A 14,977-nucleotide genomic window follows, 5' to 3' on the forward strand; every position below is an offset into this window, starting at 1 on the left:
AAATGTTACAACTATTATAAAACAATACTTGATTCTCACCTTTCCAGACCATAATCATATCCAGTGTGACGTGTGAGTATCGGCGGTTAACCGATATCGCGCATGTTCAGGAAATGGCCAACGGTTAATTAGATCGTCCATATAAATTAGTACAACTAACTATATTTACGTCGCTTATGATTCGCGTAACATTACACAATAATTATTGTTGTGGGTAATCACGCGTTTTTTATTTCTGTCGTCGTTTTTGCTTTCGGCGCACTTGGTGCGTTGATCGCCGCCGGCTTATGACTGTCAGTAGCGAATCAAAAATCAAAAGTGAAACAATGAGACCGCTGCGAAACAACAAACGAAGGCGAAAAGAAGGAACAGCCTGCAAATCAGACCGAGACGAAAGCGAAAATCATATATACGTACGAGGAAAGGAGCTCACGCATCGGATGTGTTGCGAAAAGCGTCGGAAAAGCACGCGACTACCGACTGAAAACGTACATACACAAAAGCGAAACTGCCATATTACAATGTACAAAAACTAGCTGGGTGGAATAGATCTTCGTCGTGTTGTTATTGTTTTATGATGGGGGATTATGCCACTTTTATGGTCTCCGCGATTGTGATACGCGCCATTTTGACGTTATGCAATACTATAAAAACATACAATAATCAACGGCTATTAATTTGTACTAACTACTTAATCAGAAACCATTGAAAAGAATGATCTAAAGTTTGGATTCTAAGTCATTGAAAAAAAAATCTAATCCATTATTTTGATATGCATTCGTTATGAGTCACACAAATAAAAAATGATTTGTTGTACTATTAGAAAATCTAAAAAGCTACTAAATATTATTATAAACGATGATTTGCTTACAATACTTAATTAAAACAGTGTAAACTATTAAGCTGTTTATAAGCAGCGTTTATAAAAAAATTAAATATATACATTTAATATTGTTAGAACATCTATAAATCTGTTTTAATAAAACATAAAATTTTCAAGCATTTGATGTGTTTAAATTCAATTATATATTATAAAGAAATTATATTTTCCATGAGAAATACATATAGAACACTTCATGCAGTATCAATGAAAACTTTATAAATTTTATTTTTTTAAAGATATACCGAGATTATTAATATATGAATATGTTATTCAATAATGTTTTTATACTATTAAAATTTTCATATTTTATAAAAACATTAATATATTAATATTAATTCTTGAAAATATTAAGTAATGTTTAAAATAGCTTCAATCTAGTTTATATCAAATCAAATGCAGTGGAACCTCGGATAGCGAGTAGCTTAGTTTATGATTGTTTCGCAGTACAAGACTTAAAAAACGAGAGATGTCTTGCAATACGAGCACTACGTATTGCGTCACTTTCTCCCCAACTGAGCTCAAAAAAGGCAAAGTAGTGTCATTGAATAGGCTCCTAGTTAAAGTTCTTTAAAAAATATTTAATTGAGCTATCAGTGATAGGCAGCATTGATTCCTATATTAATTTTACAATAAACTATATGTATCATTTTTATATGGTTTTGAAACGATTTAACTTTCCATTATTACCATTATTTTTTATGTTTTTTTTTTTGCTTTGATTAAATAATGTTTTAATATACGAGTACGTTTACGGAACGATTTATACTCATAAACCAAAGTTACATATTCATTAGCGCAAATTTGTATCTACGCCAGGGAAAAGATTAAAATTTTTGGCAAATAAACATATATAACTAAAATATTTATATAGATAATATTTCATCATCAATGGTAATTTATTGCAATATGTATTTGAAAAAATTAAAGATAAGATTTTTTATCAGTGATAAAACATTAAAAAATTCACTATACAGGTTTCGCGTGCACTTGCTCGTTAATATCTCTTATTAGTACCGAACTAACAAACTGTATAATTTAAAATAATCATAAGTTTCAGGGGTTGCAATTTAGCATAAATACGCAATATACATATAAACCACACAATTTACCCCACATTTTATTGCATAACATTATAAATAATGTAATCGTTTAGAAGCGGATACGGCAGCTTTGAAAATCGTGTAAAAACCGCAAAATCAAATTAAACGCACCTACGTGTTATATTTGATGTATCGATACAAACGCGAAAGTGATGATAAATAATTAAAAACATAAAAAATGAAATTAACTAACGCGCCCAGGGTTACACTCGGATATCTAAAGAGAAACTGAAAAAACAAGGTCTCTCTTATGTACAAAAGCAATTGCCGCAATGCAAATCTTCCGGCGAATAATTAAGATGGACAATTAAAAAAAATGTTTTATGTGCATACATTATATGTAAATCTGATGCAATTCGTACGATTTAGATATGCATATAAAACTGAAATCGTTATTACTAATTGTGTGTATATAAAATAAAATTCAATGTAGCTTTTAATTGGGCAGTTGACAGCAAACATCTTTGATAATATACTATATGAATATTTGCAATAGCTGAGTGTCGGTTATTTTCCAGAGGGTCTCGTCAGACGGTAACGAACTCACTGACCGTATCGCTAAATATCGTCTATTTGCCAACATTACTCACATAGCCATTATCATATTGCCGAATACACGCCTTATGCAACGGCCATGGACTAGTTAAATGTGTCATTTTCATATTTGAGTGGAAAGTTCATCGCACATCCTTATGAAGCTCCAATTAAAATTTAATTCAATTTGCGGTTAACGTTAACTAGCGATTAAATGTTAACCAACGCCACCTAAAGTATATAATTTAAAATTTTATGACAAATATTAATAATATAAACCGACAGATATCGCAAATGCATTATAGGATTAATACTGCGATGTGCTATAATTCAAATAGTGGGTGGAAAATAATACATTTTTAACATTGTATCCACAAATGTTAAGTTACTTCTACATTTATCTTTTTTAAGCAAAATAATATTCTGAATTTGGAAATCTTTCATTTAAGCAGTATTTCAATAGCACTGGAAATCAAAATACATATTTCAGTAAATTTTCAGACTTAAAAGGCTGTGAATCCGTAAGTTATAATAGCTAATTAAAATTTCATACATATACAAATTTGCATAATTAAAGCATCATGAAGAGTTTAATAGTGGCAATTTTTCATACAACCTTTTTAATTAATTGTATATAACCTCGGTTTACTATAAGTTGCAATTAATATAAACACAACCAGGGCCGCCGAGAGCGAACCCGGGTCCCTGGGAAAACAATGATTCCGGGCCTCATGACAAAAATGGCATTTTATATATTTTTTAACATCGTAATAAAGTTCTTGAATAAATAATATTAAGTACGAGTTAACCTTTTCTATGCTACAGATAAATATAAAAATTAGCCACCGTTGCACATTAAAAATTATTAAAAATATTTACTCGTAATATTTATCTAAAAATTAGTCGCGTTTTTTTTGCTGCTCAGTGTTGCCATATGAGAATAGAATAAAGTACATTTAAATTTTGCCTAATAGAGGAGCGCAAAAAACAATTATCACTTTTCAGAAGTCAAAAATCCACGTCAAAAGCAATAAAATCGTGCCGTCGCCATCGCAGTGGGAACGCTCGTTACCGAGCGTTCCCACTGCGACGGCACCGACACGATTTTATTGCTTTTGACGTGAATTTTTGCCTTCTGAAAAGTGATAATTGTTTTTGCGACGAGTTTTAAAATAAAATTATTAATTTCTTATGCGAATAAGTTTATCGCCGCGATTTATTGTATCATGGATCGTTCAATGCTAATCATATTCTGCGTAAATTCATCAAGAAGACAGGTGAACAACGATGGGAAGACACGAAAGGGATCGCCGTCCGACGATTCGGTTTATGAATCCGATCCAAAAGCATTAAGAAACTCTTGACGGTTCTTTGTTTTACGAACTCCGAACTCTTCGTCTCGGTACGTGAGCACTAAAGCGGGGTGCAAGGATAACACACAACAATGGCCCCAGAATTTCACACACGAATGCACCAACCACCAATGCGAAGACGCTGATGCGAGTCGGTCGTTACTATTAATGTTTCACAATTTTATTACGAAAAAATCATCTTGATGTTTTATAAAACATATTTATTGCCGTACGATAAATTTTGAACAGGTAACGAGAATCAAAGAAAATGTGACTAATTTTGTCATCATCACATCGCAGCCAGTGACGAGCAATTCGCCGATTTTCGCAAGAGTCGTTTTCATGCTCACCAGAACAAACGGGTCACTCGCACGGCAATTTTTACTCACCACAGAGAGGAGGACCAAAGTGGGGAAACTGGCCGTAATGGAAATAAACACGCGTCATTTAAATTATAACCGTTATTACCCCGATTGGGCAATTCGAGAGATGCGGCCGATACACCAGTGACGCCCAACAATGGGCAACCATGTCGCGTTGCCAAACCGAACCTTGGAAAAGTTGACCAAGTTGCGTGTGCATCGGATTACTGTATTATTTTATAAAAACTGTTGCATATATTTCTAATATATATAACATTGTACGTAATGATTCTTCCAGTTTTTAAGACAATAATTTGGAGAGACTTAATGGTGAAAAATAAGCGATCAAAAGGGAAATCCTCTGCAGGATGGGCCAAGGAAATCGAGATGCAATTTGCTGTTTGGACAGTCAAATCAAAAGAAGAATGAAGGATATTTGCCATGACCACGTTCCTCAAAAGCTGCTTATTTGCGTCATTTTTTGAATCCTGAACAACATTAGTAGTTACTAAAATATAGATACTATACTTTTATTTGTATCTATGTATGTTTAAATTCAATTTAATTAAAGAAAATATTTAGATTCATTCAATCAATTCAACTTGTTGATAGGAATTTACAATAAACCAATTACACTGAAGCAGTAATATAAACTAATAAGAATATATGAACTGCGTCAAATAGCCCGAGACAATCTCGTAATTGAGTTAAATTACTCCTACTTAAAGCGTTGTTTTCGAAGATTTACCAACGCAATAGATCCACAGATCTAAATCACCAAAACAATAAATCACTCACCGTTGTGCGCCGGATGGTAAGGGTTGTGTCCTTGGGCTGGCGTTCCCGGAACAGCAGCTGAACCAGGATTTTCTCCTAGATATTCAGCTAGTTCAGGAATGCAAACGGTGCTGGCGTACATGTTCGGCGGTACGTTTTCCAGTAGCGACCTTTCTTTTTCAACATCTGAAAAAAATACGATAAGTAAAACGTATTGATTTTTTATAAGATTTTTATTGATATTTTACCTTTTTGTAAGAGGTCCAGATGCTCCCAAAGAATGTCGCCCATGAACGCGGGCGCTCTCGCTAAAAACGCTTCTCTTCCCATGGCACAGATGTCGCATCCCCGAAGCCGCAACGGTTGAAGAGAAACACCCTCTAAGGAAAATTCTCGGGTCACCCATCGAAGCCAATGCGTTACGTGGGACTCCGTCCATTGGCGTGGATCTGCAAAAAAAAAAAGATGATATTAGTTGCATAAAAGTCTTATCAATGCGTAAATTCTCATAAGATCCTTAGACAAATAAGAGTCATGGAATGGATATTTAATTCCTACTATTAACCTTTTCCAGTCCTATGTTGACAATTTTTTAATTTTTATTAATAGTAAAACATTTGTTATCATATATTAGAATAAAGATTTTGTGTATATTTAAGTGAAATAAAATAGTTTTGTCAACAGATATTTTTATTTAAAAATAATCAAAAAAATGTTGTTAGGACCGCAAAGAACATTGTTGTTATCAAACCGAAAAATACTATAAAAGTATCTCGCGAAACCATGCAAATCCACTAATCTCCAGAATCGGTCATTACGACAAAACAAAACATAAATAAAATGCCTAAGGACATATTGTCTTGATGTAGTTAAGTTTATTGCAATGTCATTAGTGTTAGGTCTACAGCAGGGCTTCTTATGGGTCGCGACCCCAAATGGGGTCGCGAGATTTTAATGTAAAATATTTAAATGCATGAATTTAAATTAAATGTTTTAAATCATATTTTCAAGCTGCTCATTATGATCATATAACTTTTACTCACTGCCTTATTCAGCAAATGCAGCAAAAAAAGCTAGAAACAGAATTGAACGATGTGCTTCAGGATGCTGTTAAGATTATACATTTTATTAAGAGCCATGCCCTTAACGGCCGTCTATTTTCAAATCTCTGTAAGGATACGGATTCCCACCATACAAATTTATTATTACACGCAGAAGTAAGATGGATATCAAAAAGTCAAAGTTTAAAAAGATTATTGTTATTTAAGGATGAAATCGAAATATTTTTAACCGAACAAAAATGTGATCTTGCGGCTTTTTTTCAAAATGACCTATGGCTATCCAAGCTGCGTTATCTGTCAGATATTTTTGAGAAATTAAACGATCTCAACATGCCTCTTCAAAGAAACAATTGCGATATATTTACTTGAAATGAAACAATTGAAAGTTTTATTAAAAATATTAACATTTGGAAAAGTAGGGTAGAAAAGGATTCGTTCGAAATGTTTTCCAGTATCGACAATTTATAATCGAGAAAAATCATTGTAAAACTTTTATCGCAAAAATTATTATAGTTCACTTAAAAGCGCTAGAAACACAGTTTCGTAAATATTTTATATCAAATATTGATTTAAAAAAGTTATCTTGGATTCAAAAACCATTTTTTATTGGCTTGAGTGAGATTCATCACCTGCCATATAAAGCTTAAGAGGAATTTGCTGAGCTTTCGAGTGACTCAAACTTAAAACTAAATTTTTCAAAAAAGCCCTTGACTGAATTCTGGATTGGAACTAGAACTGAATTTCCCACAATTTTTGATATGGCATTAAGTGTTCTTCTGCCATTCAACACCACGTATTTATATGAAATTACTTTTTCAGCTTTAACACATATTAAATCCCAATATCGTTCATCGTTAGAAAGTTTTACGTCCAGCAGTGTCAAATATTGAACTAAAATTTAATTTGTTATGCAGTAAAAAACAAGCACATCCGTCTCATTAAAAAACGATTTTCCCTTTAATTTTTGTGTACTTTTAATATATACCAGCGACGATATATTTTGCTCAATATTCTTTTTTATTTATGTTATTGCAAAAAATGCAGTTTTGATGAAAAATAAGGCATATAATTTTTGAAACTATAATAAATACAATTTTACAACTTTTTGCGCAATTTTTTATTTTAGTATGTTTCTAAGCAAATTCTAAAACTATATTTTTTCATATGTATGTAATATGTATATTGTTACATAATCAATAAATCAGCACAAAATATTTATATATCTTTATTTTATATTTATCTGGGGTCACGAAGAAACTCACAATCATAAATGGGGTCGTGAATGAAAAAAGTATAAGAAGCCCTGGTCTACAGGGTTAGGTGTTATTTAATTTTATATTTTATATATGTATGTATTATTTGATAATTTTTTTTATTTCTCCTTTTTTTTAAATTTATAAAATGTTTTATGTATTATTCCTTGAATTTTTCTATACTTACTGATAATTTATTATTATTTTTTTATTGTATAACTTAACCAATTGTAAACAATGGAAATGGTTATGAAGCAGTATGGTAAATTTAAAGCGTCTGTATGCTATTTTACCTATCTATGTATTATTTTAAAATAAACTTTTATAAAACAAAAAGAAAAGACCCTTGTGTTTTTAAATTTTCAACGTCTCTGAGAAACCGAAATTATAATTATTTATAATCGAAATTGAGCTGTTTAGTATTTATTAAAAAGGCTAGACAAATTTAAAAAAACACACAGCTTCACAAGGAAAGAGAAAAATAAATAGTTTAATAATAGTTATCTTCTAATCATTATTGTTTATATGTACATATACTAATGTCTACATTCAGTAGCGTGCATAAAACCGCATCACATCTCTAAATCATCTATGTCTGTCTATAGTGTTTTTAGTTTTGTGATTAAAATATTTATAAAAATCTAATGCCAATATTGTCTTTTCTTCAATTGGCTATTTAAAAAATGGCAAAATTAGTGAAATATATCGGTTTAAAGGTAAAAATAACTACCTTTGGTTATAATCAAGTGATACTACAAATGTGCTTATTAAGTGAAAGATAAGAATTTAAGATGGATCTAAAAAAGCTTAGTTGGAAATTTTGTCACTCATTTAAGATTATTTCATGTCTACACATATATTGTTTTTGAGTAATGACCAACCCAATTGACAGATTTTAGCATAATGAAAATATTTATAAAAATATAATGCTAAATCGTTCACAGTTTGGTTGCGATATAATTGTGTATTCAATTACTTGCTTTTTTTTAATGTCAAAATAGTTACAATAAATCAGATTAGTATAAAATTAATTACCCTTGGTGAAGATCGAGTGATGTTACTAATGAGTATTTGCAAAACATTTTTAAAATGTGGGCAACCTTCATATATGGCTTAGGAAATGAGGCGTATGCAGTCAAATAGCAAAAAATCGTTACTGAACCAAAGAAATGCATTTAACACGCACAAAATAGGCCAATCGACTGAAAAACTGGACTGTTTTGGAGTAATGTGGAGTAACACTCTCTGATGAGATTAAAATAAATTTATATGAATCATATGGGATGCATTACGTTCGTCATCAAGTTGGCAAAGATGTAGCGAAAATGTCTTCAGGCAACTGTGCTAAATACAGAGGGCCGAATGATATGGGGGTGCTTTCGGAATGGAGTGAAGGTGGATTATAAAACTGCTCTGGATTTTTCCATCCCTTTGATTTAAAAATACATACAGATACAAAGTATATTTTAAGAATAATTTAGGATTTGAATTTAGAAAACAATTTTCAAAAAAAATCCGATGTTTTTTTAACTGTTTTTTAACAATACAAGTATATATTGGTTTTTTAACAATACAAGTATATTACTATATAGTAATAGCCAAAAACTTTCAGATTTATATCCTGTAAATTAGGTTCAAGAGGTGGAGTAACACCTATGCCATCGGTTTTCTGCTAAGAGCCTTCGCCGTGTAAATAATCAGACATCACTGATTTTCAATAAAAATATAAAAATAAAAGACGCCAATCAAAGGGTTGCAGTTGCAATCCACATCCGATGAGTAGCCATTCTTCGTTGTTTCGAGTTGCAAAACTGCAGAGAGGCTCTCGTCTGTTAGTCGGTTTCGCTCCACCGATCCTGCGGCCTTCAGGTTCCACTGTTCGAGCAACAAACGCGCGGAATTGGGGAGATGTTAAAACAATCATGTGCGATATTGCACACACACACACACACACGCGCGCCAATGGTTGCGAAATCGTCAGAGGAAGCAGTTGAGAAACATCGAAGAAGACTCAAAAAATGGTATAGCACATCACTGCAGCAAGAGAGACGTTTCGACACGACAGAGCAGATGATTAATGCCTCTGATGTTAGTTGTTTGTAGGTTCTTTTCGCAATTAGTACGATATACGGTGACGACAACCGGCGAGCAGGGTTTTAATGATGATTTCTATTATTTTACGCGCGCTTCTTCTTTTGGTGGCGTAATGGCGTTATGGTGTTTTGGATGGGCGTCGCTCGTTATGGTTTCTTTGTGTTTTTGTATGTTGAAGCTCTTGTCTTGGAGGCAATTATGACTTATTAACAAGCTGCGTAATCCATGTTTAGATGTTTCATAAAGCTCTGTGCATATCAATACACTAAATCAGGAAAAAAGTATAGAAGAAAGATTAGCGCAAAAGTTTGCCTATTGTTTTTTAATATATGTATGTGAAGAAGAATATGTTTTACGGGGAGGCTTAAATAAATCGGACTGATCTATAAGAGATTAAATATCATTAATTGTTAATTATTTTTATGTATAAAAGAAAAATAAAACCGCAAGGCCATTTTATATATAAATAGAAAGGTATTAAAATGAGTCTTTGTTCAACAATTTTATTTTATTTGTATCATTAAAAGTTTTTTAAATAAAGGCGTTTAATGTTTTATGTACTTCTTTCGAACGACTACGATTAAACACAAATTATTTGGGCTTTTTATATAGTATTTAAATTTTTAAGTTTTTTGCTAAGCTAATACCTAATGTATTTTTTCATCTAAAGTAAATTGAATAAAATTCCTTAAAATAAAGAACCATCAAAATATTTGTTTGTTGTAATCATCCGATGTAATATGACAAAGCAAACAAAATCAACAACTACTAAGTAAGTAGTAAGGCATCATTTTATTATTTATAATAAACTATTACATCTAAAATGAAACGCTGATGAATTTTTTTAAAAATGCATACCTATTAAATATTATCTGTAATAATTATTTAAAGAACAGAATGATTAATTATACTTATTACAAAGAGAAAATAATATTTCAATGTGTACTACAGGGTCCAGAGCGAATATAATTATATTGCATATTATTAGAAAACACGTTAATTGTTCACGACACACTATTCCAAATGCTTTGATTTTTATTTTTTTTGTTAAACGAACGTGGTTCTTACAAAACAAAGCCAAAAACTGGAAGAAAAGGAAAGATAACTGCCCAGGAAAATCGAATCTTGGTTAATGAGTCCCTTAAAAATGTCGAAAAACATCTTCAAAGCTGGCTGCTGAAGTCTCTGCAAGCGAATGGCCATTTATTTTTAGCAGGCGGTGAGAAGAAGGCTCAACGATGTGGAACTCAAGAGGTTATAAAACCCGACATAAACTGTGGGTTTCAAAAATAAGTGGGCCCGAAAACACCGAGATTGAACATCTGAAGATTGGGCGAAAGTCATTTGGTCCAATGAATTCAACAATAAAAAATATTAAAAACTTTATTTTAAAATTTCTAAAGTTTTTCTTTTTAAATAATCATCCTTTTTTAACATTTTTTCCAATTTTTTAGACCCCTGGTGTAGCACACGTGCGTCGAAGAGTCGGAGAAGAATATATAGCTGATTGCGTAGTACCCAAATACAAATATTGTGGCGGAAGCGTTATGATCTGGGGTTGCATGGCAGGGGTAGGAAATCTGTACACTTGCGAGGGTAGTATGAATAGTGACATTTATATTTCAATGTCGGAATCTTTCAAGAAAATATTTTCTAGCATCTGATTTCCGTGCCATACTTCGAGAAAATGCAGGTGTTAGTTTGCGTCAGAGTTTGACGCTTTTAGAATGGTCTGCACATTCACCAGACCTAAATTCTATAGAGCATTTATGGACAAAAATAAAAGGAAAGGTTGTCCAACACATTTTCAAATCCAAAATTTCGCTGCGAAACCTTCCTGGCACTTTTCAGAACGAGCTGTGAGATTTTCAGTGAAATCGGTCCAGTGGTTTTTGAGTTTATAGGGCACATACATACGAACATTGCCTTTTATTGATATATATGTTAATAAAAATAGTTATATATAACTCTATTATAGAAATAGTTGATAATATAAAATATTTAGTAGTAATTGTAAATTAAAAAGATAATTTTAAAGAACTTTGTAATTACATAATCAAAAAAAAAGTATAAAAATATGTATATTATCTAAGATGAGAAATATGTTAATATAAATACAACATTATTACATATGCTTAATAAATAGATAAGACGATGTAACACAAAAATTAAAAAATAGTTCAATGAGAATAGTTTTAAGTAAAACCATATTTAATTATTGATAGTTAGGTATAAGAAAACGAGTACGGCTATGGGAATTATGTAGGGAGGTGTGATTTTGTATAATAATATTCCCAGTACTATACACAAAAATAAAACTGTAACGGATTTCCTAAATGGAATAAAGAAAAGTTTTTTTTTATTATGTTAAATGTATAAATGATTAGCTATATTAGGTAGCTAAATTATTAAATTAAATAAATAATAGTATAATATTAATTATTATCAGGTAAGTAAACATACATATTTTTAAGTGCGTCGTTCTGTAACCTTCTACCAAAGATAAGAAAAAGCTAGGAAAATCCAATATATAATTAAGCAAAATTATATATAATTCATATATAAAAATAATCATTAATTCTGATCTCTCTATATAGAAATAGAAAAACACTGGATTTTCGGGTATTAGTCACCGCTAATCGATGTCGCATTAGTCTATAGTAAATCAATATTTATTTCTACGCAATATTACATAAATATAAAATGTTCCTATACAATTTTAAAACGCTATCAATGTTATTCAGTACAACTTAAATTTGTAGTGCAATATACATTTCATTAGTATGATTTAATAAGACTATTCATGTCAGAGTTAAGTAAAAATACACGCAAATTATGATATATTTCGCGTGGTTAACAAATATGGGAACTTTTCATTATTTAAAGCCGTTTATGAATAATACAACTTAGTAAGTAATAATAAATCGTTAAAAAAACAAACAATGCACAGTGAGTATCACATAATCAAACAAGCAAATCAATTTTTAGTATATAACAAAATAACAATGCTATCTATATGTATATAATTAATATAAGTAATAAATTAAAAAACTAATGATTAAAATATTTTTATATTATATGCACAATATTAAATTATTAAAAATCCTAATATCAATCTAATCTAATAACACACTTATAATAATAGCACACCCTAAAATTTATTGTAGTGAGCCGAACGAGTTTTGTGATTATATTTCAGAGCGATTCACTTGCTGCGCGTTAACCATGAAATTAACTAACATATGCAATTGTTTATAACTTGAAAAAATCCCCGACATATGCGCTATAATTATTATGTGTGATTATAACAATTGAATCATAAACAATACTTGCTTTACGTCAGATGTGATTCACTTACGCGTTGTGCTCAACACAATTCCAACAGTTTGCAGAAAAATATTAGATACTTTTGTAATCACAATCATAGTTGCAGGGTTATCGACGTTGAAATGTTTAATTTTAAAATTACATATACAGTATTACGTAAATAATATATGTATATATGTATGTACATATACACGATTTTCATATCATAACTTTTTCATTAGCCAAGGTTGAGAATAGAAATCGAAGTAATCCTTTCGAAAAAATACGCAATTAACGTTATAAAAATATAAAGCAATGGCATTTTATAATATAAGGCGAGCACATACATACACTGGCTGTCATGACATGCTCTTCGTTTCATACCCAACGGCCAGTGATTCACAAACGCGGCATTGCGCAGCACTTTGGCGGGCAGCCGCCTGTGACCGGAACAATGGTCGCGAGGACAAACGATTGAATCATAGTGACTGGGGTCACCCGGACCCCAGAGCAATTTCGAAGAAATTTGGGACGAGTCCATCAAAATAATAAAACGCTTTTTTGAGCGAGTAAGCGAATAAATAGTTTATAATGAATAAAATCAGATTATGTTCATTTGATTTGTTACACGCTGGAACGTTTTGGAATAACGCCTATAGGGCCCACGAGAGCGAACCTGGGCCCTGGGAAAACAGCGGTTCCGAGCCTCAAAAAAAATGGCATTTTATATACTTTTAACATCGTAATATAATTTTTTGAATAAATAATAACAGGCACGAGTTAAACTTTTCTATGCTACAAATAAATATTAAAATTGCCACCGTTGCGACATATTTTCGAAATATTTTAATTAGGAATTAAAAATATCTACTCATAATATTAACCTGATAATTAGTCGTGTTTTCACTGCTGCTCCGTATTGCCATATATTGAATTTCCAGTCCAGATCAAAAGGCTTAAAGGCTTTTTATAACAATATTACAAGTGAGACTCAAATGAAGAAAATCTAAACCGAATTTCGACCAATAAGAGAACGCAAAAAACAATTATTCCTTCTCAGAAGTCAAAAATCCACGTCAAAAGCAATAAAATCGTGCCGTCGCCGCCACAGTGGGAACGACGGCGCCAAAACGATTTTATTGATTTTGACGTGAATTTTTGCCTTCTGAGAAGTGATAATTGTTTTTGCGCTCTTCTATTGATCAAAATTTGGTTTGAATATACATTGATCAGGCCTCTTATATTATAAGTCCATAGTAATATCAGTAAGGGATAGCTATCCTATTTTTAAAGCATAGTGTATTATCAAAATGCAGATAGACTATGGAACAATATATGAGATGCGATGTCTATCTGTACTTACTCTTCCGCTTATTTTCAGATGAGAGATGAGTTGACTTAGTTTGTATTTTCGACTTGACCTAATAAAAGTTCTAAAACTTTAGTTTTAGAACTTTTATTAGGTTAAGTTTGGGTTTGAACATCAAATGGACGTTTCGCAACTGTCAAATTGAGTTTCATAGATATTTTTAAAGAACATATTAGCGCCTTTCAGTTAAATTATATATTTGCTATTAGAAATATATATCTACTAGTGAAAATGTATTTGAACTCTACTAGTGAAAATATAACTTTACCAAAAAATACACATTCACTGTAACATTTATACATTGGATATAAAAAAAATGATAAGAATATAAATATATATGTATATGTATATATTACTACATATAGAAAAGTTGACATGATATAATTTTACTAGCACCTGCCAAATAATTTATATATTTACTGGTAAAAATATATATCTACTTGTGAAAATGTATTTCAATATGATATTATTGAAAAGACATATTTTAAAATATATTTTCGGGTTATATTCGAGACTGTTTTTTCTAGATTTTCTTTTAGAAATAAGCACAGGAAACTGAAAGTATTATTTATTTATTTTGCTGCATTAAATCTAGTTGTCAAATTATCGATAATACAATCTATAAAAACATGATTTTTCGTCATTTTTTTGCTCTATCCTTAGGTATTCGATCTGAATTTTCAGATCGAATACTTAAATTTACTGCTACTAATTTATATTCGTTGAATATTTCCTCTCATGTCTAATATTTTTTAAACGTTCAAAAAGCAATAAAATTAACAATAATATGCAAACAAATTTTAACACAATCTGTCCTTTTGAATAAAAATGTTTATTTTGAAAGTACTACATAGAAAGTAGGTGCTTTTGAGGGCAATGTTCCGCT

General features: G+C 31.1%; 1 protein-coding gene across 3 annotated transcripts in view; it reads right to left on the reverse strand.

The window, feature by feature from the left end:
- The window catches only part of pnt (ETS transcription factor pointed), a 189,377-nt gene that overhangs the window by 31,168 nt on the left and 143,232 nt on the right, over nucleotides 1–14,977 (reverse strand). For all 3 annotated transcript variants that reach the window (XM_088192171.1, XM_088192173.1, XM_088192172.1), the window contains 2 exons: nucleotides 5,257–5,457; nucleotides 5,030–5,194 (listed from right to left, as the gene is read on the reverse strand). In XM_088192171.1, the coding sequence (XP_088048297.1) occupies nucleotides 5,030–5,194; nucleotides 5,257–5,457 (366 nt within the window). The remainder of the gene's footprint in view (nucleotides 1–5,029; nucleotides 5,195–5,256; nucleotides 5,458–14,977) is intronic.

This window comes from Plectrocnemia conspersa, unplaced genomic scaffold (assembly GCF_051122295.1).
Source record: "Plectrocnemia conspersa isolate PC_06_02 unplaced genomic scaffold, ASM5112229v1 ptg000009l, whole genome shotgun sequence".
NCBI classification, from domain to species: Eukaryota; Metazoa; Arthropoda; class Insecta; order Trichoptera; family Polycentropodidae; genus Plectrocnemia; species Plectrocnemia conspersa.